Source organism: Rhodnius prolixus, unplaced genomic scaffold (assembly GCF_049639745.1).
Source record: "Rhodnius prolixus isolate KJV_2025 unplaced genomic scaffold, Rpr scaffold_10, whole genome shotgun sequence".
Lineage (NCBI taxonomy): Eukaryota > Metazoa > Arthropoda > Insecta > Hemiptera > Reduviidae > Rhodnius > Rhodnius prolixus.
Window position 1 is genome coordinate 26,234,628 of NW_027411615.1, and position 26,514 is coordinate 26,261,141.

Here is a 26,514-nt window from a genome sequence, read left to right on the forward strand (position 1 = left end):
AACAGAGTGTGTAAGAGCACAAAATTTCATACGAATAATCTGTTGTTTACTGTGGGAGTTATTAGGGCCCCATTTCACAGCAAAACCATGACCCAAAAAAATTTCAACTCTCAATATCTTCTCAACTAATGGTTCTGTATTCAAGAAAACTATAGCATACTACTCAGTAAAACAGAGTGTGTAAGAGCACAAAATTTCATACGAATAATCTGTTGTTTACTGTGGGAGTTATTAGGGCCCCATTTCACAGCAAAACCATGACCCAAAAAAATTTCAACTCTCAATATCTTCTCAACTAATGGTTCTGTATTCAAGAAAACTATAGCATACTATTCAGTAAAACAGAGTGTGTAAGAGCACAAAATTTCATACGAATAATCTGTTGTTTACTGTGGGAATTATAAGGGCCCCATCTCACAGCAAAACCATGACCCAAAAAAATTTCAACTCTCAATATCTTCTCAACTAATGGTCCTGTATTCAAGAAAACTATAGCATACTACTCAGTAAAACAGAGTGTGTAAGAGCACAAAATTTCATACGAATAATCTGTTGTTTACTGTGGGAGTTATAAAGGGCCCCATTTCACAGCAAAACCATGACCCAAAAAAATTTCAACTCTCAATATCTTCTCAACTAATGGTTCTGTATTCAAGAAAACTATAGCATACTACTCAGTAAAACACAGTGTGTAAGAGCACAAAATTTCATACGAATAATCTGTTGTTTACTGTGGGAGTTATAAGGACCCCAGTTCACAGCAAAACCATGACCCAAAAAAATTTCAACTCTGAATATCTTCTCAACTAATGGTTCTGTATTCAAGAAAACTATAGCATACTACTCAGTAAAACAGAGTGTGTAAGAGCACAAAATTTCATACGAATAATCTGTTGTTTACTGTGGGAGTTATTAGGGCCCCATTTCACAGCCAAACCATGACCCAAAAAAATTTCAACTCTCAATATCTTCTCAACTAATGGTTCTGTATTCAAGAAAACTATAGCATACTACTCAGTAAAACAGAGTGTGTAAGAGCACAAAATTTCATACGAATAATCTGTTATTTACTGTGGGAGTTATAAGGGCCCCATTTCACAGCAAAACCATGACCCAAAAAAATTTCAACTCTCAATATCTTCTCAACTAATGGTTCTGTATTCAAGAAAACTATAGCATACTACTCAGTAAAACAGAGTGTGTAAGAGCACAAAATTTCATATGAATAATCTGTTGTTTACTGTGGGAGTTATAAAGGCCCCAGTTCACAGCAAAACCATGAACCAAAAAAATTTCAACTCTCAATATCTTCTCAACTAATGGTTCTGTATTCAAGAAAACTATAGCATACTACTCAGTAAAACAGAGTGTGTAAGAGCACAAAATTTCATACGAATAATCTGTTGTTTACTGTGGGAGTTATAAGGGCCCCAGTTCACAGCAAAACCATGACCCAAAAAAATTTCAACTCTCAATATCTTCTCAACTAATGGTTCTGTATTTAAGAAAACTATAGCATACTACTCAGTAAAACAGAGTGTGTAAGAGCACAAAATTTCATACGAATAATCTGTTGTTTACTGTGGGAGTTATAAGGGCCCCATCTCACAGCAAAACCATGACCCAAAAAAATTTCAACTCTCAATATCTTCTCAACTAATGGTCCTGTATTCAAGAAAACTATAGCATACTACTCAGTAAAACAGAGTGTGTAAGAGCACAAAATTTCATACGAATAATCTGTTGTTTACTGTGGGAGTTATAAAGGGCCCCATTTCACAGCAAAACCATGACCCAAAAAAATTTCAACTCTCAATATGTTCTCAACTAATGGTTCTGTATTCAAGAAAACTATAGCATACTACTCAGTAAAACACAGTGTGTAAGAGCACAAAATTTCATACGAATAATCTGTTGTTTACTGTGGGAGTTATAAGGACCCCAGTTCACAGCAAAACCATGACCCAAAAAAATTTCAACTCTGAATATCTTCTCAACTAATGGTTCTGTATTCAAGAAAACTATAGCATACTACTCAGTAAAACAGAGTGTGTAAGAGCACAAAATTTCATACGAATAATCTGTTGTTTACTGTGGGAGTTATTAGGGCCCCATTTCACAGCAAAACCATGACCCAAAAAAATTTCAACTCTCAATATCTTCTCAACTAATGGTTCTGTATTCAAGAAAACTATAGCATACTACTCAGTAAAACAGAGTGTGTAAGAGCACAAAATTTCATACGAATAATCTGTTGTTTACTGTGGGAGTTATTAGGGCCCCATTTCACAGCAAAACCATGACCCAAAAAAATTTCAACTCTCAATATCTTCTCAACTAATGGTTCTGTATTCAAGAAAACTATAGCATACTATTCAGTAAAACAGAGTGTGTAAGAGCACAAAATTTCATACGAATAATCTGTTGTTTACTGTGGGAATTATAAGGGCCCCATCTCACAGCAAAACCATGACCCAAAAAAATTTCAGCTCTCAATATCTTCTCAACTAATGGTCCTGTATTCAAGAAAACTATAGCATACTACTCAGTAAAACAGAGTGTGTAAGAGCACAAAATTTCATACGAATAATCTGTTGTTTACTGTGGGAGTTATAAGGGCCCCAGTTCACAGTAAAACCATGACCCAAAAAAAATTCAACTCTCAATATCTTCTCAACTAATAGTTCTGTATTCAAGAAAACTATAGCATACTACTCAGTAAAACAGAGTGTGTAAGAGCACAAAATTTCATACGAATAATCTGTTGTTTACTGTGGGAGTTATTAGGGCCCCATTTCACAGCAAAACCATGACCCAAAAAAATTTCAACTCTCAATATCTTCTCAACTAATGGTTCTGTATTCAAGAAAACTATAGCATACTACTCAGTAAAACAGAGTGTGTAAGAGCACAAAATTTCATACGAATAATCTGTTGTTTACTGTGGGTATTATAAGGGCCCCATTTCACAGCAAAACCATGACCCAAAAAAAATTCATCTCTCAATATCTTCTGAACTAATGGTTCTGTATTCAAGAAAACTATAGCATACTACTCAGTAAAACAGAGTGTGTAAGAGCACAAAATTTCATACGAATAATCTGTTGTTTACTGTGAGAGTTATAAGGGCCCCATCTCTCAGCAAAACCATGACCCAAAAAAATTTCAACTCTCAATATCTTCTCAACTAATGGTTCTGTATTCAAGAAAACTATAGCATACTACTCAGTAAAACAGAGTGTGTTAGAGCACAAAATTTCATACGAATAATCTGTTGTTTACTGTGGGAGTTATAAGGGCACCATTTCACAGCAAAACCATGACCCAAAAAAATTTTCAACTCTCAATATCTTCTCAACTAATGGTTCTGTATTCAAGAAAACTATAGCATACTACTCAGTAAAACAGAGTGTGTAAGAGCACAAAATTTGATACGAATAATCTGTTGTTTACTGTGGGAGTTATAAGGGCCCCATCTCACAGCAAAACCATGACCCAAAAAAATTTCAACTCTCAATATCTTCTCAACTAATGGTCCTGTATTCAAGAAAACTATAGCATACTACTCAGTAAAACAGAGTGTGTAAGAGCACAAAATTTCATACGAATAATCTGTTGTTTACTGTGGGAGTTATAAAGGGCCCCATTTCACAGCAAAACCATGACCCAAAAAAATTTCAACTCTCAATATCTTCTCAACTAATGGTTCTGTATTCAAGAAAACTATAGCATACTACTCAGTAAAACAGAGTGTGTAAGAGCACAAAATTTCATACGAATAATCTGTTGTTTACTGTGGGAGTTATTAGGGCCCCATTTCACAGCAAAACCATGACCCAAAAAAATTTCAACTCTCAATATCTTCTCAACTAATGGTTCTGTATTCAAGAAAACTATAGCATACTATTCAGTAAAACAGAGTGTGTAAGAGCACAAAATTTCATACGAATAATCTGTTGTTTACTGTGGGAATTATAAGGGCCCCATCTCACAGCAAAACCATGACCCAAAAAAATTTCAACTCTCAATATCTTCTCAACTAATGGTCCTGTATTCAAGAAAACTATAGCATACTACTCAGTAAAACAGAGTGTGTAAGAGCACAAAATTTCATACGAATAATCTGTTGTTTACTGTGGGAGTTATAAAGGGCCCCATTTCACAGCAAAACCATGACCCAAAAAAATTTCAACTCTCAATATCTTCTCAACTAATGGTTCTGTATTCAAGAAAACTATAGCATACTACTCAGTAAAACACAGTGTGTAAGAGCACAAAATTTCATACGAATAATCTGTTGTTTACTGTGGGAGTTATAAGGACCCCAGTTCACAGCAAAACCATGACCCAAAAAAATTTCAACTCTGAATATCTTCTCAACTAATGGTTCTGTATTCAAGAAAACTATAGCATACTACTCAGTAAAACAGAGTGTGTAAGAGCACAAAATTTCATACGAATAATCTGTTGTTTACTGTGGGAGTTATTAGGGCCCCATTTCACAGCAAAACCATGACCCAAAAAAAATTCAACTCTCAATATCTTCTCAACTAATGGTTCTGTATTCAAGAAAACTATAGCATACTACTCAGTAAAACAGAGTGTGTAAGAGCACAAAATTTCATACGAATAGTCTGTTATTTACTGTGGGAGTTATAAGGGCCCCATTTCACAGCAAAACCATGACCCAAAAAAATTTCAACTCTCTATATCTTCTCAACTAATGGTTCTGTATTCAAGAAAACTATAGCATACTACTCAGTAAAACAGAGTGTGTAAGAGCACAAAATTTCATATGAATAATCTGTTGTTTACTGTGGGAGTTATAAAGGCCCCAGTTCACAGCAAAACCATGAACCAAAAAAATTTCAACTCTCAATATCTTCTCAACTAATGGTTCTGTATTCAAGAAAACTATAGCATACTACTCAGTAAAACAGAGTGTGTAAGAGCACAAAATTTCATACGAATAATCTGTTGTTTACTGTGGGAGTTATAAGGGCCCCAGTTCACAGCAAAACCATGACCCAAAAAAATTTCAACTCTCAATATCACCTCAACTAATGGTTGTGTATTCAAGAAAACTATAGCATACTACTCAGTAAAACAGAGTGTGTAAGAGCACAAAATTTCATACGAATAATCTGTTGTTTACTGTGGGAGTTATAAGGGCCCCATCTCACAGCAAAACCATGACCCAAAAAAATTTCAACTCTCAATATCTTCTCAACTAATGGTCCTGTATTCAAGAAAACTATAGCATACTACTCAGTAAAACAGAGTGTGTAAGAGCACAAAATTTCATACGAATAATCTGTTGTTTACTGTGGGAGTTATAAAGGGCCCCATTTCACAGCAAAACCATGACCCAAAGAAATTTCAACTCTCAATATCTTCTCAACTAATGGTTCTGTATTCAAGAAAACTATAGCATACTACTCAGTAAAACACAGTGTGTAAGAGCACAAAATTTCATACGAATAATCTGTTGTTTACTGTGGGAGTTATAAGGACCCCAGTTCACAGCAAAACCATGACCCAAAAAAATTTCAACTCTGAATATCTTCTCAACTAATGGTTCTGTATTCAAGAAAACTATAGCATACTACTCAGTAAAACAGAGTGTGTAAGAGCACAAAATTTCATACGAATAATCTGTTGTTTACTGTGGGAGTTATTAGGGCCCCATTTCACAGCAAAACCATGACCCAAAAAAATTTCAACTCTCAATATCTTCTCAACTAATGGTTCTGTATTCAAGAAAACTATAGCATACTACTCAGTAAAACAGAGTGTGTAAGAGCACAAAATTTCATACGAATAATCTGTTGTTTACTGTGGGAGTTATTAGGGCCCCATTTCACAGCAAAACCATGACCCAAAAAAATTTCAACTCTCAATATCTTCTCAACTAATGGTTCTGTATTCAAGAAAACTATAGCATACTATTCAGTAAAACAGAGTGTGTAAGAGCACAAAATTTCATACGAATAATCTGTTGTTTACTGTGGGAATTATAAGGGCCCCATCTCACAGCAAAACCATGACCCAAAAAAATTTCAGCTCTCAATATCTTCTCAACTAATGGTCCTGTATTCAAGAAAACTATAGCATACTACTCAGTAAAACAGAGTGTGTAAGAGCACAAAATTTCATACGAATAATCTGTTGTTTACTGTGGGAGTTATAAAGGGCCCCATTTCACAGCAAAACCATGACCCAAAAAAATTTCAGCTCTCAATATCTTCTCAACTAATGGTTCTGTATTCAAGAAAACTATAGCATACTACTCAGTAAAACACAGTGTGTAAGAGCACAAAATTTCATACGAATAATCTGTTGTTTACTGTGGGAGTTATAAGGACCCCAGTTCACAGCAAAACCATGACCCAAAAAAATTTCAACTCTGAATATCTTCTCAACTAATGGTTCTGTATTCAAGAAAACTATAGCATACTACTCAGTAAAACAGAGTGTGTAAGAGCACAAATTTTCATACGAATAATCTGTTGTTTACTGTGGGAGTTATTAGGGCCCCATTTCACAGCAAAACCATGATCCAAAAAAATTTCAACTCTCAATATCTTCTCAACTAATGGTTCTGTATTCAAGAAAACTATAGCATACTACTCAGTAAAACAGAGTGTGTAAGAGCACAAAATTTCATACGAATAATCTGTTGTTTACTGTGGGAGTTATTAGGGCCCCATTTCACAGCAAAACCATGACCCAAAAAAATTTCAACTCTCAATATCTTCTGAATTAATGGTTCTGTATTCAAGAAAACTATAGCATACTACTCAGTAAAACAGAGTGTGTAAGAGCACAAAATTTCATACGAATAATCTGTTGTTTACTGTGGGAGTTATAAAGGGCCCCATTTCACAGCAAAACCATGACCCAAAAAAATTTCAACTCTCAATATCTTCTCAACTAATGGTTCTGTATTCAAGAAAACTATAGCATACTACTCAGTAAAACACAGTGTGTAAGAGCACAAAATTTCATACGAATAATCTGTTGTTTACTGTGGGAGTTATAAGGACCCCAGTTCACAGCAAAACCATGACCCAAAAAAATTTCAACTCTGAATATCTTCTCAACTAATGGTTCTGTATTCAAGAAAACTATAGCATACTACTCAGTAAAACAGAGTGTGTAAGAGCACAAAATTTCATACGAATAATCTGTTGTTTACTGTGGGAGTTATTAGGGCCCCATTTCACAGCAAAACCATGACCCAAAAAAATTTCAACTCTCAATATCTTCTCAACTAATGGTTCTGTATTCAAGAAAACTATAGCATACTACTCAGTAAAACAGAGTGTGTAAGAGCACAAAATTTCATACGAATAATCTGTTATTTACTGTGGGAGTTATAAGGGCCCCATTTCACAGCAAAACCATGACCCAAAAAAATTTCAACTCTCAATATCTTCTCAACTAATGGTTCTGTATTCAAGAAAACTATAGCATACTACTCAGTAAAACAGAGTGTGTAAGAGCACAAAATTTCATATGAATAATCTGTTGTTTACTGTGGGAGTTATAAAGGCCCCAGTTCACAGCAAAACCATGAACCAAAAAAATTTCAACTCTCAATATCTTCTCAACTAATGGTTCTGTATTCAAGAAAACTATAGCATACTACTCAGTAAAACAGAGTGTGTAAGAGCACAAAATTTCATACGAATAATCTGTTGTTTACTGTGGGAGTTATAAGGGCCCCAGTTCACAGCAAAACCATGACCCAAAAAAATTTCAACTCTCAATATCTTCTCAACTAATGGTTCTGTATTTAAGAAAACTATAGCATACTACTCAGTAAAACAGAGTGTGTAAGAGCACAAAATTTCATACGAATAATCTGTTGTTTACTGTGGGAGTTATAAGGGCCCCATCTCACAGCAAAACCATGACCCAAAAAAATTTCAACTCTCAATATCTTCTCAACTAATGGTCCTGTATTCAAGAAAACTATAGCATACTACTCAGTAAAACAGAGTGTGTAAGAGCACAAAATTTCATACGAATAATCTGTTGTTTACTGTGGGAGTTATAAAGGGCCCCATTTCACAGCAAAACCATGACCCAAAAAAATTTCAACTCTCAATATGTTCTCAACTAATGGTTCTGTATTCAAGAAAACTATAGCATACTACTCAGTAAAACACAGTGTGTAAGAGCACAAAATTTCATACGAATAATCTGTTGTTTACTGTGGGAGTTATAAGGACCCCAGTTCACAGCAAAACCATGACCCAAAAAAATTTCAACTCTGAATATCTTCTCAACTAATGGTTCTGTATTCAAGAAAACTATAGCATACTACTCAGTAAAACAGAGTGTGTAAGAGCACAAAATTTCATACGAATAATCTGTTGTTTACTGTGGGAGTTATTAGGGCCCCATTTCACAGCAAAACCATGACCCAAAAAAATTTCAACTCTCAATATCTTCTCAACTAATGGTTCTGTATTCAAGAAAACTATAGCATACTACTCAGTAAAACAGAGTGTGTAAGAGCACAAAATTTCATACGAATAATCTGTTGTTTACTGTGGGAGTTATTAGGGCCCCATTTCACAGCAAAACCATGACCCAAAAAAATTTCAACTCTCAATATCTTCTCAACTAATGGTTCTGTATTCAAGAAAACTATAGCATACTATTCAGTAAAACAGAGTGTGTAAGAGCACAAAATTTCATACGAATAATCTGTTGTTTACTGTGGGAATTATAAGGGCCCCATCTCACAGCAAAACCATGACCCAAAAAAATTTCAGCTCTCAATATCTTCTCAACTAATGGTCCTGTATTCAAGAAAACTATAGCATACTACTCAGTAAAACAGAGTGTGTAAGAGCACAAAATTTCATATGAATAATCTGTTGTTTACTGTGGGAGTTATAAAGGCCCCAGTTCACAGCAAAACCATGAACCAAAAAAATTTCAACTCTCAATATCTTCTCAACTAATGGTTCTGTATTCAAGAAAACTATAGCATACTACTCAGTAAAACAGAGTGTGTAAGAGCACAAAATTTCATACGAATAATCTGTTGTTTACTGTGGGAGTTATAAGGGCCCCAGTTCACAGCAAAACCATGACCCAAAAAAATTTCAACTCTCAATATCTTCTCAACTAATGGTTCTGTATTTAAGAAAACTATAGCATACTACTCAGTAAAACAGAGTGTGTAAGAGCACAAAATTTCATACGAATAATCTGTTGTTTACTGTGGGAGTTATAAGGGCCCCATCTCACAGCAAAACCATGACCCAAAAAAATTTCAACTCTCAATATCTTCTCAACTAATGGTCCTGTATTCAAGAAAACTATAGCATACTACTCAGTAAAACAGAGTGTGTAAGAGCACAAAATTTCATACGAATAATCTGTTGTTTACTGTGGGAGTTATAAAGGGCCCCATTTCACAGCAAAACCATGACCCAAAAAAATTTCAACTCTCAATATGTTCTCAACTAATGGTTCTGTATTCAAGAAAACTATAGCATACTACTCAGTAAAACACAGTGTGTAAGAGCACAAAATTTCATACGAATAATCTGTTGTTTACTGTGGGAGTTATAAGGACCCCAGTTCACAGCAAAACCATGACCCAAAAAAATTTCAACTCTGAATATCTTCTCAACTAATGGTTCTGTATTCAAGAAAACTATAGCATACTACTCAGTAAAACAGAGTGTGTAAGAGCACAAAATTTCATACGAATAATCTGTTGTTTACTGTGGGAGTTATTAGGGCCCCATTTCACAGCAAAACCATGACCCAAAAAAATTTCAACTCTCAATATCTTCTCAACTAATGGTTCTGTATTCAAGAAAACTATAGCATACTACTCAGTAAAACAGAGTGTGTAAGAGCACAAAATTTCATACGAATAATCTGTTGTTTACTGTGGGAGTTATTAGGGCCCCATTTCACAGCAAAACCATGACCCAAAAAAATTTCAACTCTCAATATCTTCTCAACTAATGGTTCTGTATTCAAGAAAACTATAGCATACTATTCAGTAAAACAGAGTGTGTAAGAGCACAAAATTTCATACGAATAATCTGTTGTTTACTGTGGGAATTATAAGGGCCCCATCTCACAGCAAAACCATGACCCAAAAAAATTTCAGCTCTCAATATCTTCTCAACTAATGGTCCTGTATTCAAGAAAACTATAGCATACTACTCAGTAAAACAGAGTGTGTAAGAGCACAAAATTTCATACGAATAATCTGTTGTTTACTGTGGGAGTTATAAGGGCCCCAGTTCACAGTAAAACCATGACCCAAAAAAAATTCAACTCTCAATATCTTCTCAACTAATAGTTCTGTATTCAAGAAAACTATAGCATACTACTCAGTAAAACAGAGTGTGTAAGAGCACAAAATTTCATACGAATAATCTGTTGTTTACTGTGGGAGTTATTAGGGCCCCATTTCACAGCAAAACCATGACCCAAAAAAATTTCAACTCTCAATATCTTCTCAACTAATGGTTCTGTATTCAAGAAAACTATAGCATACTACTCAGTAAAACAGAGTGTGTAAGAGCACAAAATTTCATACGAATAATCTGTTGTTTACTGTGGGTATTATAAGGGCCCCATTTCACAGCAAAACCATGACCCAAAAAAAATTCATCTCTCAATATCTTCTGAACTAATGGTTCTGTATTCAAGAAAACTATAGCATACTACTCAGTAAAACAGAGTGTGTAAGAGCACAAAATTTCATACGAATAATCTGTTGTTTACTGTGAGAGTTATAAGGGCCCCATCTCTCAGCAAAACCATGACCCAAAAAAATTTCAACTCTCAATATCTTCTCAACTAATGGTTCTGTATTCAAGAAAACTATAGCATACTACTCAGTAAAACAGAGTGTGTTAGAGCACAAAATTTCATACGAATAATCTGTTGTTTACTGTGGGAGTTATAAGGGCACCATTTCACAGCAAAACCATGACCCAAAAAAATTTTCAACTCTCAATATCTTCTCAACTAATGGTTCTGTATTCAAGAAAACTATAGCATACTACTCAGTAAAACAGAGTGTGTAAGAGCACAAAATTTGATACGAATAATCTGTTGTTTACTGTGGGAGTTATAAGGGCCCCATCTCACAGCAAAACCATGACCCAAAAAAATTTCAACTCTCAATATCTTCTCAACTAATGGTCCTGTATTCAAGAAAACTATAGCATACTACTCAGTAAAACAGAGTGTGTAAGAGCACAAAATTTCATACGAATAATCTGTTGTTTACTGTGGGAGTTATAAAGGGCCCCATTTCACAGCAAAACCATGACCCAAAAAAATTTCAACTCTCAATATCTTCTCAACTAATGGTTCTGTATTCAAGAAAACTATAGCATACTACTCAGTAAAACAGAGTGTGTAAGAGCACAAAATTTCATACGAATAATCTGTTGTTTACTGTGGGAGTTATTAGGGCCCCATTTCACAGCAAAACCATGACCCAAAAAAATTTCAACTCTCAATATCTTCTCAACTAATGGTTCTGTATTCAAGAAAACTATAGCATACTATTCAGTAAAACAGAGTGTGTAAGAGCACAAAATTTCATACGAATAATCTGTTGTTTACTGTGGGAATTATAAGGGCCCCATCTCACAGCAAAACCATGACCCAAAAAAATTTCAACTCTCAATATCTTCTCAACTAATGGTCCTGTATTCAAGAAAACTATAGCATACTACTCAGTAAAACAGAGTGTGTAAGAGCACAAAATTTCATACGAATAATCTGTTGTTTACTGTGGGAGTTATAAAGGGCCCCATTTCACAGCAAAACCATGACCCAAAAAAATTTCAACTCTCAATATCTTCTCAACTAATGGTTCTGTATTCAAGAAAACTATAGCATACTACTCAGTAAAACACAGTGTGTAAGAGCACAAAATTTCATACGAATAATCTGTTGTTTACTGTGGGAGTTATAAGGACCCCAGTTCACAGCAAAACCATGACCCAAAAAAATTTCAACTCTGAATATCTTCTCAACTAATGGTTCTGTATTCAAGAAAACTATAGCATACTACTCAGTAAAACAGAGTGTGTAAGAGCACAAAATTTCATACGAATAATCTGTTGTTTACTGTGGGAGTTATTAGGGCCCCATTTCACAGCAAAACCATGACCCAAAAAAAATTCAACTCTCAATATCTTCTCAACTAATGGTTCTGTATTCAAGAAAACTATAGCATACTACTCAGTAAAACAGAGTGTGTAAGAGCACAAAATTTCATACGAATAGTCTGTTATTTACTGTGGGAGTTATAAGGGCCCCATTTCACAGCAAAACCATGACCCAAAAAAATTTCAACTCTCAATATCTTCTCAACTAATGGTTCTGTATTCAAGAAAACTATAGCATACTACTCAGTAAAACAGAGTGTGTAAGAGCACAAAATTTCATATGAATAATCTGTTGTTTACTGTGGGAGTTATAAAGGCCCCAGTTCACAGCAAAACCATGAACCAAAAAAATTTCAACTCTCAATATCTTCTCAACTAATGGTTCTGTATTCAAGAAAACTATAGCATACTACTCAGTAAAACAGAGTGTGTAAGAGCACAAAATTTCATACGAATAATCTGTTGTTTACTGTGGGAGTTATAAGGGCCCCAGTTCACAGCAAAACCATGACCCAAAAAAATTTCAACTCTCAATATCTCCTCAACTAATGGTTGTGTATTCAAGAAAACTATAGCATACTACTCAGTAAAACAGAGTGTGTAAGAGCACAAAATTTCATACGAATAATCTGTTGTTTACTGTGGGAGTTATAAGGGCCCCATCTCACAGCAAAACCATGACCCAAAAAAATTTCAACTCTCAATATCTTCTCAACTAATGGTCCTGTATTCAAGAAAACTATAGCATACTACTCAGTAAAACAGAGTGTGTAAGAGCACAAAATTTCATACGAATAATCTGTTGTTTACTGTGGGAGTTATAAAGGGCCCCATTTCACAGCAAAACCATGACCCAAAGAAATTTCAACTCTCAATATCTTCTCAACTAATGGTTCTGTATTCAAGAAAACTATAGCATACTACTCAGTAAAACACAGTGTGTAAGAGCACAAAATTTCATACGAATAATCTGTTGTTTACTGTGGGAGTTATAAGGACCCCAGTTCACAGCAAAACCATGACCCAAAAAAATTTCAACTCTGAATATCTTCTCAACTAATGGTTCTGTATTCAAGAAAACTATAGCATACTACTCAGTAAAACAGAGTGTGTAAGAGCACAAAATTTCATACGAATAATCTGTTGTTTACTGTGGGAGTTATTAGGGCCCCATTTCACAGCAAAACCATGACCCAAAAAAATTTCAACTCTCAATATCTTCTCAACTAATGGTTCTGTATTCAAGAAAACTATAGCATACTACTCAGTAAAACAGAGTGTGTAAGAGCACAAAATTTCATACGAATAATCTGTTGTTTACTGTGGGAGTTATTAGGGCCCCATTTCACAGCAAAACCATGACCCAAAAAAATTTCAACTCTCAATATCTTCTCAACTAATGGTTCTGTATTCAAGAAAACTATAGCATACTATTCAGTAAAACAGAGTGTGTAAGAGCACAAAATTTCATACGAATAATCTGTTGTTTACTGTGGGAATTATAAGGGCCCCATCTCACAGCAAAACCATGACCCAAAAAAATTTCAGCTCTCAATATCTTCTCAACTAATGGTCCTGTATTCAAGAAAACTATAGCATACTACTCAGTAAAACAGAGTGTGTAAGAGCACAAAATTTCATACGAATAATCTGTTGTTTACTGTGGGAGTTATAAAGGGCCCCATTTCACAGCAAAACCATGACCCAAAAAAATTTCAGCTCTCAATATCTTCTCAACTAATGGTTCTGTATTCAAGAAAACTATAGCATACTACTCAGTAAAACACAGTGTGTAAGAGCACAAAATTTCATACGAATAATCTGTTGTTTACTGTGGGAGTTATAAGGACCCCAGTTCACAGCAAAACCATGACCCAAAAAAATTTCAACTCTGAATATCTTCTCAACTAATGGTTCTGTATTCAAGAAAACTATAGCATACTACTCAGTAAAACAGAGTGTGTAAGAGCACAAATTTTCATACGAATAATCTGTTGTTTACTGTGGGAGTTATTAGGGCCCCATTTCACAGCAAAACCATGATCCAAAAAAATTTCAACTCTCAATATCTTCTCAACTAATGGTTCTGTATTCAAGAAAACTATAGCATACTACTCAGTAAAACAGAGTGTGTAAGAGCACAAAATTTCATACGAATAATCTGTTGTTTACTGTGGGAGTTATTAGGGCCCCATTTCACAGCAAAACCATGACCCAAAAAAATTTCAACTCTCAATATCTTCTGAACTAATGGTTCTGTATTCAAGAAAACTATAGCATACTACTCAGTAAAACAGAGTGTGTAAGAGCACAAAATTTCATACGAATAATCTGTTGTTTACTGTGGGAATTATAAGGGCCCCATTTCACAGCAAAACCATGACCCAAAAAAATTTCAACTCTCAATATCTTCTCAACTAATGGTCCTGTATTCAAGAAAACTATAGCATACTACTCAGTAAAACAGAGTGTGTAAGAGCACAAAATTTCATACGAATAATCTGTTGTTTACTGTGGGAGTTATAAAGGGCCCCAGTTCACAGCAAAACCATGACCCAAAAAAATTTCAACTCTCAATATCTTCTCAACTAATGGTTCTGTATTCAAGAAAACTATAGCATACTACTCAGTAAAACAGAGTGTGAAAGAGTACAAAATATCATACGAATAATCTGTTGTTTACTGTGGGAGTTATAAGGGCCCCAGTTCACAGCAAAACCATGACCCAAAAAAATTTCAACTCTCAATATCTTCTAAACTAACGGATCTACACTCAAGAAAACTATAGCATACTACTCACTAAAACAGAGTGTGTAAGAGCACAAAATTTTATACGAATAATCTGTTGTTTACTGTGGGAGTTATAAGGGCCCCAGTTTACAGCAAAACCATGACCCAAAAAAATTTCAACTCTCAATATCTTCTCAACTAATGGTTCTGTATTCAAGAAAACTATAGCATACTACTCAGTAAAACAGAGTGTGTAAGAGCACAAAATTTCATACGAATAATCTGTTGTTTACTGTGGGAGTTATAAGGGCCCCATGTCACAGCAAAACCATGACCCAAAAAAATTTCAACTCTCAATATCTTCTCAACTAATGGTTCTGTATTCAAGAAAACTATATCATACTATTCAGTAAAACAGAGTGTGTAAGAGCACAAAATTTCATACGAATAATCTGTTGTTTACTGTGGGAGTTATAAGGGCCCCATGTCACAGCAAAACCATGACCCAAAAAAATTTCAACTCTCAATATCTTCTCAACTAATGGTTCTGTATTCAAGAAAACTATAGCATACTATTCAGTAAAACAGAGTGTGTAAGAGCACAAAATTTCATACGAATAATCTGTTGTTTACTGTGGGAGTTATAAGGGCCCCATTTCACAGCAAAACCATGACCCAAAAAAATTTCAACTCTCAATATCTTCTCAACTAATGGTTCTGTATTCAAGAAAACTATAGCATACTATTCAGTAAAACAGAGTGTGTAAGAGCACAAAATTTCATACTAATAATCTGTTGTTTACTGTGGGAGTTATAAGGGCCCCATGTCACAGCAAAACCATGACCCAAAAAAATTTCAACTCTCAATATCTTCTCAACTAATGGTTGAGAAATGTAAGCATGTATGATGATTCTTACAAGAACCATCTGTACAATACGTATAAGCTTCATTTCACTGGACGCTTCCCCGTCCTGCAACAATTGGAAATTAGATTGGGTTCTTGCTATTCAAGTAAAATAAAAAATATTGAATACCTAACAAATATTAGTTTTTCAATGGCTGGAATAAACTTTAAAGAATTCGTTCAACAGGCCCATTTTGTTTGCTAATTTAATTTATAGTTAGTTTTTTTTTAGATTCAACCCTTTGTAACCAAGTTGGAGAATTGGCAGTTGGGGTGGTCTGCTGAGAGAAGTGGAGAGGACAAGATTTGGTGCTTGATGGAGGCCAAATCTGGAGGTCGCAGACCAAGATTAGGCTATTTGGACTACATCGGACGATTGGCACAAAAGCTAGGTTAGACAAGGTCATCAATCCGAAGATTGGCAAGTAACAGAGAAGAGTACAACCGATGGTTTAAGGCTAACTCGATGCTGAAAGGCAAAAAGGCTTCAATTATACTTCAATTTGTTTTTATTTAAAGAACAACTTCCCAATGAAATGAAAGTAACAACTGAACCCACACACTGTCAAGCATGTCTGTTTACTTAGGAAAGCAGAAACATTATTTAAGTTTAAGAAAGATTCAATAATAACAACCTTAATCCTAATTGCATTGAAGTTGGGTTGGAACTTTTGAATAGAGCATTTTGATTACTTCTTGGAAATTTTACATGATGCTTGTAAATATTATGGTATTATTACAACTCAAATCATTTTAAACTTTATAAAGATTATGCTAAGTATTGCTGAAAGTTAAACAGTTTCATTTTTTTAAATTTATTCTTAATCAAAGAATGATCTCAGTATTTTAATAATGTTTCTTGACAATCTCTCTCTAAAAAAAACGAACAAATTCAAACAAGCAACCAAAAAACAATTGTAGATGAGCACCAACTGTTCTAGAAACAATCCTTTTACTGTAACTTAAGTAGAAAAGAATTAAGAAGAAGATTAAACATATTTTTTAAATTATGAAGCATTTCTACCGATTGTTACGGCTGAATTAAATTATCCGAGAACTATGGCGATTTTTTTTTGGATCTTAGATTACCAATAGACGTCAGAGCAATTGAACCTGACTACCAACTTCTTAAAATTTGCCTCTTAGATCTCTTTTTTGTAGGAACCCTTCGCAAGAGGATAAAGAACATCTAGGAAGCATTGAGGGCGTGGCGTTAGCAGAGGGCCCTGCGAGCCCTTGGGTAGTCACCTCTGGATTCTCTTCAAAATTTAGGTTACACAAAACCTATCTATACTTGAATCTCCAGGCGAGGTTAGAGGCGAGACTTGTAAAGCTAATACGAGTATGTATTGTGGTACTGGGTTCGATTCCCCGGTCCTTAGGTCTTGGGATTTTATTTAATGGTTTATAAAAGAAATTTACAGTAAAGAATGTTTGCTAGTCGCCTCCGTCCAAGACACCTAATTGGTTGTTGGACGTAAAGCACCCCTGAAAAAATAGGCAATTACTTTACTTGAATGTTCATAACAATAACTTACAGTTTAAAAAGTTGAGATTGGTTAAACGACAAAAGGTGCACCAATCAGTAAGTAACCATCGTTTCATTAATACTTCAGCTCATAATTTCAGCCATTTAGAAACGTACGAAGAAGCTTATGTTTTTTATTAAAATTGTATAACAATTTGATACCATGTAGGTCATTTCACTGCATCAAATCGTCATTAATTTGAAAAGTAAGCTATTGGAAGGTAATATATCCCAGAATCCTCTTGGGGCGCCTGCTTCCGAATTATTTTGGGAGGGCATTTGGCTCCAGGTTATAATAAAACTTATCTTCTTTCATGGAATACATTTTTTGTTTTGTTTCTAATGAGGGACAGAAGTGGTAAAAGTATATGATTTAAAATTATAACATAAAAATGAATACGTTAAGACTGTAAAGACAGTAACGAGTGTTAAGCACATTTATAGGCGCTAAGGAGAATGCTTATTAAACAGAAACTCAATTCTGTTCTTTAAAAAAGGTCCTTTTCTTACTTATACTGTAAAAATTACTTTTATAGAACGTCACAAAATACATCTAAAAACATCCTACACACCGTACAATAAAATCAGACTTTTCACGAATTTTATGGGTTTTTTTCATGTTAACCTTAAAACAGTTAAAAGTGTTCCAAAAAAAAATGAGAAAAGGACGTGTGACAAGGAAGTAAACAATGAGGAGAAAATTTCTTGACGCAGTAGGGGAAAATATCGATGTATTTGAAGGTACATTCTTAGTTTATTGCTGCATCAGAATTGGATCCAAATAAAAACTTAATTTAAAATGAATATTACTTATAATAACTGCAAAACAACTTAATAAAATAACTTTATATATTATAATAATATTCTAATTTTAAGCAATTGCTAAAGGAAAAATATATTTATTTTAATTTAATTTTTATTAATTAAGGCGCGACAACATCTGAGGTTATTGGCGCCCGGAGCTTTTTGCAGTGTACTGCCAACACTGTCCATTACCGGACAGTGAGCTATAAGAAGCTACAAGGAAGTATATTTATTTTGTTCAAACTTTTGAACAATGAACTAAATATTTAGTCTGTCATGAATAAATTTACGTAAAAAAAACATTAAAAAAAAAAAAAAAACAATTGTCACTACATAATATGATTGAAACTAAAGTTAAGTAAAACTTACAAGTTGGGTGGCGATCATAAGAACAGTCTTGAGTGAAAACCTTCGTCCGCAGGCGTCGAACAAGTCCTCCAAGGAAGGACCCAGTAGCTCCATGACGAGAGCGTTATATTTGCCGCAGGGTCCGAAGTAGTAAACCTCGGGTATGCCTTCTGTGGGGTTAAAGGAAAAAAAGGAGAGAGCAAGAGTACCAATTATAGGAAATAGGATAAAAGAGGTTTTGGTAACGCGGACAAAATTTTTGGAGGGAAAGGGGGGAAAACAGAAAAAGAAAAATCCTCATTAATCATCCAATAAAATGCGAAGAATAATTAAGGCAATGATAAACAAAAAACAATAGACCAATCAAAGGTTAAGCAGGGTCCGAAGGATTATATTTTTAACCCCATAAAACAATATTACAGGTTACTTAGACTAATTTTTTAAATTACTTCATCGCCCGTCCTTTTAATTTTGAGCAGCAGTAATGTCTTCCATTCACATCATATTCTTCTTCATTTAACACAAGAAACTGTTTTAAATTTTTATTAAGAATAATTTGATGACTTTAACTGCCATCAAGCTTAAAAAATTAAAATTTTGCCAAAATATTCTATACAATTTTTATTTTATTTTATTTGAATACACTCGCCAAATTATTTAGGTGATTGAAAAGATTTTGGAACTAGGAAGCTGCTTAATAATATCTTTTTTGCAGCATGCTTCTCTTGATTTATGACTTGGTCTGGATTTTTTATCATCTTAACGTCAAAATCATGCTCATGAAGACAATTTAGATTGGCGTTAAAAAAAAGCGTCACATCCTTTACATAGAAACACAATGAAACTAACTTTAACGGAGACAATCAAAATTAAAAATCCGAAGCATCTTCGAAAAAAAAAAGAAGCTGCGAAGAACTTTATTAAGACATTCCCCAACTCCTTTATGGCAATTATAATTGATAAATGTTTAAAAGTACTGTTGGTCCTTACAGTAATGGGGATTATGGCTTAAGCCTATCAAGTAAGAAGCACGAATAAGACCTATTTACTGATTATTGTAAATAAAGTTGATAAAACTTAGTAGTTACAATGAATAAAACAGGTATAAGTAAGTTTATAAAACTTATTTTTCGTTAATGTCTAATTTGCTGATTTCAGCATAAACAAGTTTTGGACATGATCAACTATATCTGCTTTCATTGAAGAATATAATGCTCAACGGAATACACTGCATTTGCACCTTAAAATCACGGCGTGCGATGAAATAATTGGTTTTATTAAAAAGAATATCTTTAAAACACCCTATCTTTAGAAAAGCTTCCAATTTAACCCTGGGTCTATTTGCAGATAGAGACATGTACCTATATTTATTTTTGCATGTAAACATACTTTCACTTTTAGTGGGAAAATAATGGCAGATCAAAGAAGCGAAATTTCTTTAATTATAAATTATAGTTTTGTACATTGAAATGCAGGCCATATGTAATTTAAAATGGTGGAGTTAAATTAAATTTATGTGGAAGTAAAATTACTTTTTATTTTTATTTACATTAATTTTTTTTTTTTAAATATATGCACAATACTTTCAATCTACTAAATTAATACATATTCAGGTTCGATGGAATAAAGTTTTCTTTATATTATTTACGATTTTTAGTGAAAAAGATGAGAATTAACGCCGATATTCCTGTTCAAGCCCAGACCAGATCTGTGCTCCTAAAATTAATTTTTCTAAGATAAGCTAGAAATTGTGCAACATTATCCGAAAACGAAAGAACACTTACCACAGATCTTATCATTTATTTTATTTTTTAATTAATCCGCTCTAATTAATATACTTAGTATCAGATTTTCTGTGTTATCCTGTTAATTTTATAGACTGGAAGCACTTTAACAGTTTTAGTTCCACACAATCTCGATAGATCGCGCCACCAGTATTAAAAGACGTATATGAAGTCTCTATAAGCTTTTTAAAATGATCAAATGCAGATATGATTTCAATATTACAATTGTAATATTTACTTCAAGCCGTAACAAGAATTGTTACAATTATGTTATGCCATTTTTATTTACACGTGTAAAAAAAACTCCTATATTGATCAATATCTTAAAAAAAAACTAGGTAGAATAAAATGACATATCTATCAATAAATATTTATTATCTTAAAGAAATAACGCTTCAATGATGGATTGGTAATAATTATTACAACATAAATTAAGAGAAAATGATATTTTCCCCTCAGTAAGATAAACTCAATAATTAATTCCAAGAGAAAATTTTAATTCACACATTATTTGATTTAAACAGTTATTTACCACTATATTAAACAGTAAAAAAAAATCAAAGACAATTGGGCTGAGAAAGATGGATAAAACTTATATTGGCACATTACAAATACATAATAAATACAAACTACTCTAAGCAAAACTAATTCATAATATTTACAAATATCAGTGTGTCCAGAAGATAACTAAATTTTACAAAGCAGAAAATATTTGGAACAAAATTCATTACGATAATATGACTAAACTATTATTAAAATTAGAAAAATTTGGTTTTTCTGGACAAGCTGAACAGTTTGTAAAAATAAAGTGTGAGGGAGAGGCTATTCTATCTATAAAATAAGTGTATTTTATTTTTATTTTATTTTTCCAAGGCGTGCCAATATCTGAGATCATTGGCGCCCGGAGTGCACTGTCGCGGACAGTGTTCTCTCGTTACAGACAACAATGGTCCGGACAGTGAGCAGTAAAGAAGCTCCTAGGAAGAGAAAATGTAAGGGCCAGCAGCTGGATTCGAACCCGGGATCACCACGTTAGAATCCAGTTTACTAGCAACTTAGCTCTGATCCCTTCCCTCAAATCTACTAAATATTTATGAAAAAAACAAACAACTATTTTATAATAATTTTCGCAAAGCTGAAAACTGCTTATCAATATTAAATATTATTTTAATTTTAACTGGTTAGTAAATTTTTATTACGTGAAAGATATACGCTGCTTTGTGCAAATGAAGTCTGAAAGAATGAGTCTTTTTAACCATTTTTACAAGTTTAAAAAAAGAGACAAGAAACATGTAAGTAATTAATGTTAGCCTTGTAGTGGGTACACAGTTACGACTAAAGGCTCATTTTTTTTCTACTTTACGATTGTGAAACCAAGCTTAAATTTCAGATAAACGTTAATTAGCATTCTTGGTTCTATGGTTCTTTTTATTCAGCGAAGGGGAAGAAAAGGCCTCACTGGAAATGATTGTTATACCACTGGTACTTCTCAACCTAGACGTTTTACAGTTTTAAATCTTACAACAAAGAAGATGAGATTGAAATATAAAAGGAAATTGCCAAAGAGGTATCAAAGGAACTTTTTATAACTGATACTAGGTGCCTCAATTTCATGTCTACTTCCTTGATTCCCAAGCTAGTAGTGGACTGGATCTCTTACAGCCTGTCAGATAATATGAATCCCTGCCCAAAAACATGATTCTCGCAGCAATTCTTAATGTATACGAGGTATGGCTATTAAATAACGATACTGATGCTGCTACAGAAGAACTATGCATGCGCCAAATCCTAACGACCGGACAGCTGTGCAGCGTAAAGCCTTCTCTATCGATTGCAGCGTCTCACGTGTTTGTAGAGGAATCTGTCCTGACCGGAATCGTCGTTTGTGTTAGATGTGTTAGTTTCGTTTTGCCGCAAACATGATACTACACATGTAGTAGAGCAACGAATTGGCGTGAAATTTCACATGAAACTTGGTGAAACCGCTACTGAAACTTTAAAATAAGTTTATGGCGATGAATGTTTATCACGTGCGCGAGTTTCTGAGAGGTTCAAGCGTTTCCAAGATGGCCGAGAAGATGTCGGAGATGATGACCGCCCGTGTCGCCCTTCCACGTTCAAAACGGATGAAAATATCGTTAATTATAATTAATCAACATTACCACCGTGAGGTGCTTGCTCAACTCCGTGAAAAGAGTAAGGAAAAAACGACCCAATTTGTGGAAGAACAAGTCATGGGTTCTCCATCAAGACAACGCGCCAGCTCACACTGCATTGCCTGTCAAGACGTTTCTAGCCAAGTTCAACATCCCAGTTTTAGGCCATCCGCCTTATTCGCCTGACCTGGCCCCGTGTGACTTCTATCTGTTCCCAAAAGTCAAATCTGCATTAAAAGGAACACGATTTCAGTCCGTTGAAGCTGTGAAAGAAAAAGCGGCACGCGTCATGCAGGAGCTCACAGAAAAAGACTTCCAGCACTGTTTCGATTAATGGTAAATTCGCATGGAGCGTTGTAGGGATAGGGGAGGGGTGTATATTGAAGGTGATGATAACTAAATAGGTAAAAAATTTAAATAAAATGTTTTATAGTCTCCTTATTTAATAGCCACACCTCGTAGACATATACTTTTATTGCTTAAGAAAAATCTTTACAATATTGTGAGTATGATACAAAACGGTTCGAATAAATAAATAAAACCAAAAATTCCAACCAAAAAGCACAATTAAGCACCATTTTCAATTTATTGTACAAATCATTTAATTAAACATGAACAACTGATTTAAACATACTTATTTAAAGAGCACAATAAACTTGGAAAAAAAATTGAATTTGATTTAAAGTCCTTGATTTCTGCAAGTTTTACTCTTACATTTACGCAAACAAAACGAATGTTTTGGTAACTACAGTGATGAGTGCAAATATGATTAAAACGGTATCACAAGAATCAAAGTCCGAGGATTTGGAATTTCCTGATATAAAAATGGTTATGCGATTCCAGAGCAAAATAAAAACTCAAAACTAAAGAAGGCACACTTAATGATGACATAAATAAGGAAATTATTTTTTGTCGCCGAGGCGACATAGTTAGTTGATGTTTCTATGGCGACAGTCTACCGCTAAGACGTTAATATTATTAACGATAAAAGCAAGAAATGGAGGACTGCATTTCTACTATAAAAAATATGGCAATAAAGCTATAAGAAATATGAACACGGCGAATGAAAGGGAGATAAAGTATTTATAAGAGAGAAAAATAGAATTAAATGAAAGTTAGAAATAAGTGATGAATGAAATGGAATGCCCAAGTGGAAATAAGATGTAATGGAATGATTAGAAGATAACTCTAGCTAGCGGAAAAACTAGAATTACAGAAGGCGAACCCGGTCACCTACCTCTGGACTTGGAGCACCAGTACGCGCACCAACCATACCAATCTTACCATTTAACAGAACAATTCACAATTCTTTGCTCAAATTTGACCCTGCTTCTCTCTAACTGTACTGTTAAATTAACGTGCCAATTAATTTAATTATTTCTTTTCAATTTATAACTCGACAACATTTGGGGGTCATTGGCGTCCGGAGCTTTTTAGTTGCCCTGCCGGCCTCTGGTGAAGTTAGCTGTAAGAAGCTCCTAGGAAAAGAGGAAATCGAAGGGTCAGCAGCTGGGTTTGAACCCGGGATTTTAAGCTGGGAATCCAATAAGCTAAACAATTACTTTTTTAATACATATGTTGATTAATATTTTCATTATTAAAGAATAATTTTTTACTTTAGGCAAAAAAAAAATATCTGGGCCAAATAAATATACTACGTACACTGATTTACATTTATATTAATGTAGACGTGTATAAAAAATAGTCTTCTGCGAATCCAGTAACATATGTGCTTATTTAACTGACAGAATCAAGAAGGCAATGTCACCCAATCTGAAACCTTAATATAACCTCTCTAGTTATAAAAACAAAACTTATAATTGTCCATTCGAAAAATGCTCTAACGATCATTGTCACTCTTTATCCGGTGAAAGTAACGAATACAACGCGAGATGCAAGCAAAATTGGCTGCGGTATTCAAGTAAATTTTTTAAATTCTTCGATAGAAATTGATGTTGAAGGAAATTTGCAATCTGGTGAATTTTTTTATTGAAGACATTTTGATTCTTCTAAGGAACTAGCACTCGCAATTCACTAGCACTTCCTCTTTGTCCCGTTCCTTAGAATATTGTTAAGAATGAATTGTCTTGGAGACTACTACACTCCCCGAACAGGATTCCACATAAATGCAAAGCATCCAGGGCGGATCTTCGAATCTGTATAATTTGTTTTTTTGTTTAATTACAACATGCGAAAATTCAATTCGTAACGTTCACAATTAAAAACATTCTCTACATCCTCTCAATAAAAGCAATTTAACCCTATATCATGTTGGTCTTGATCAGCACCTCTGTAATACTCAAGAGTTGTAGTGACGTCAATTAGTCAAGCTACGTCCAATGAACGGCAGCGAAGAGCGCAGAGGAAGAAAAGTTTTAAAGAACTAGAATAATTTAATTGAAGCCAGCAGCTTGTAAGATCTGTAGAACTGTGTGCGAACCTAAACTATTCATTGGAATCTCAGAAATTTATGTTAAGTATTCCATCAATTAGTTTCAAAATAATTTTTAATTTTTTTCCAGTACTTAACTTACAGCATTGAATTGTTACTTAACTCATTAAATATTGCGGATTGGTGCTTGCTTTTCAGCGTAATTACTTATTTGTATTTGAAATTGAACACTTATTGGCAATGAAGTATCTATAATCCATGCAGCAAAGAAGCTGATTTCAAGCCTTCGAAGTTATATCAATAATTTATTTAGATAAGATATGACAACATCTTTGTCAAACTTACCAGTAAATTAGATTTCAATCAAAAGATATAATAAAATATTATTATTTCTCTTATTATCTCTCTTTCGATCATTCTTTCAAAGTGTTGGAAGGGTTGTCGATGTATCTAAAATACAGCATTTGTTCAAGAAACCATTACTGTGTGTTTTATCGGACATCTCTCAGTTACCTGGTTGGACATTTTGAAACCAGTAGAAATCAACAAAACTTTCTTCACACCACATCTTTTTTGTGGAGAGTTTTTTAAGTAGAAAAGTGATCTTTGACTAATTTATGAAAAATCACGTTCAAAGACACTTATAATCAGATAGCTGTATTGGAGGGTAGGTTTCTATCAGAATCGTTCATTATAGGATATTATTCAGCATTGAAATACCAATAATCTCTTCCACTACATGTTTAATTTAATAATGTTTATTAAACCACCATATTCATATCATAAAATGGCGGAATAATTTCTCCTGACTGATTCCTCAGGAGATTTTCATTTTTACTTCATTTTCCCTAAAATCATACCTTCCTATCAAATTTATTTTCTTTCTTAGGCATAAATAAGATAAATCAATAAATATTATTGTATTTAAAAAGACAAATTCATGAATAATATTTTACTGCATAATCTGAAAATTTATCTAATACCTACGGGGGAAAAATTAGTAAAAAAAAAAATCTAACTCAATTTTTCTATGAAATAATTAACCATTCAGAATGTAGAGGAAGAGGTACAAAAAAATAGGCGGTTCGATTGGCCAATCAGAAGCTGGAACTTTGATGACGACCACGCCCACAGCTACGTCCCCTCCTACTTGTAATTGCTTATAGATGAAATGTGCAACGTTTAAAGCTAATATATATATACAAATTTAGTTTTAACAATTCTTTTTTTCGAAAATGTCACTAATTCAAAATATACAATGCGTTTACTATCTCATATTACATTTTCACATCATCCCTACCTTATGACTTGTTTACAACTAAACTGGAAAATGTAAACGTCTTATTTCTTTGGATTTAATCAAGGCCAATGGCGACCTAGTTCAAGAAAAACGACACTACTCAGTTATGGAAGCGCTATAATCTGGAAACTTATCGTACTTTGTTTTTTAAAAATGAACAAATAAAATTATTTGTCAACTGTCTAGAAATTGCAGCAATTCTTTAACCAATTAAAAAATAATATTTTACAAGAATAATTATTAGAAGAGTAAATTATTAACTGCAATTATTACATAATTTTGCAAGACAGGTGAGCTCCGTGCACGTGTTGTATAGAAAAGTAAGTAATCAATAACTTAATTTTCCCAGTGTCCATAAGTAACGTAGTAGTTCTAATATTCCTTCATTTCTATT

General features: G+C 33.8%; 1 protein-coding gene across 13 annotated transcripts in view; it reads right to left on the reverse strand.

The window, feature by feature from the left end:
* The window catches only part of gish (casein kinase I gish), a 243,154-nt gene that overhangs the window by 23,644 nt on the left and 192,996 nt on the right, over positions 1-26,514 (reverse strand). For 11 of the 13 annotated variants that reach the window (XR_012459914.1, XR_012459915.1, XM_074132811.1 and 8 more), the window contains one exon: positions 18,510-18,658. The exons of the other annotated variants lie outside the window; for them this stretch is intronic. Coding sequence is in view for 9 of the 11 variants with exons in the window: in XM_074132811.1 (XP_073988912.1) it covers positions 18,510-18,658 (149 nt within the window). In the remaining 2 variants the exon portion in view is untranslated. The remainder of the gene's footprint in view (positions 1-18,509; positions 18,659-26,514) is intronic. 13 annotated transcript variants of the gene reach the window in all.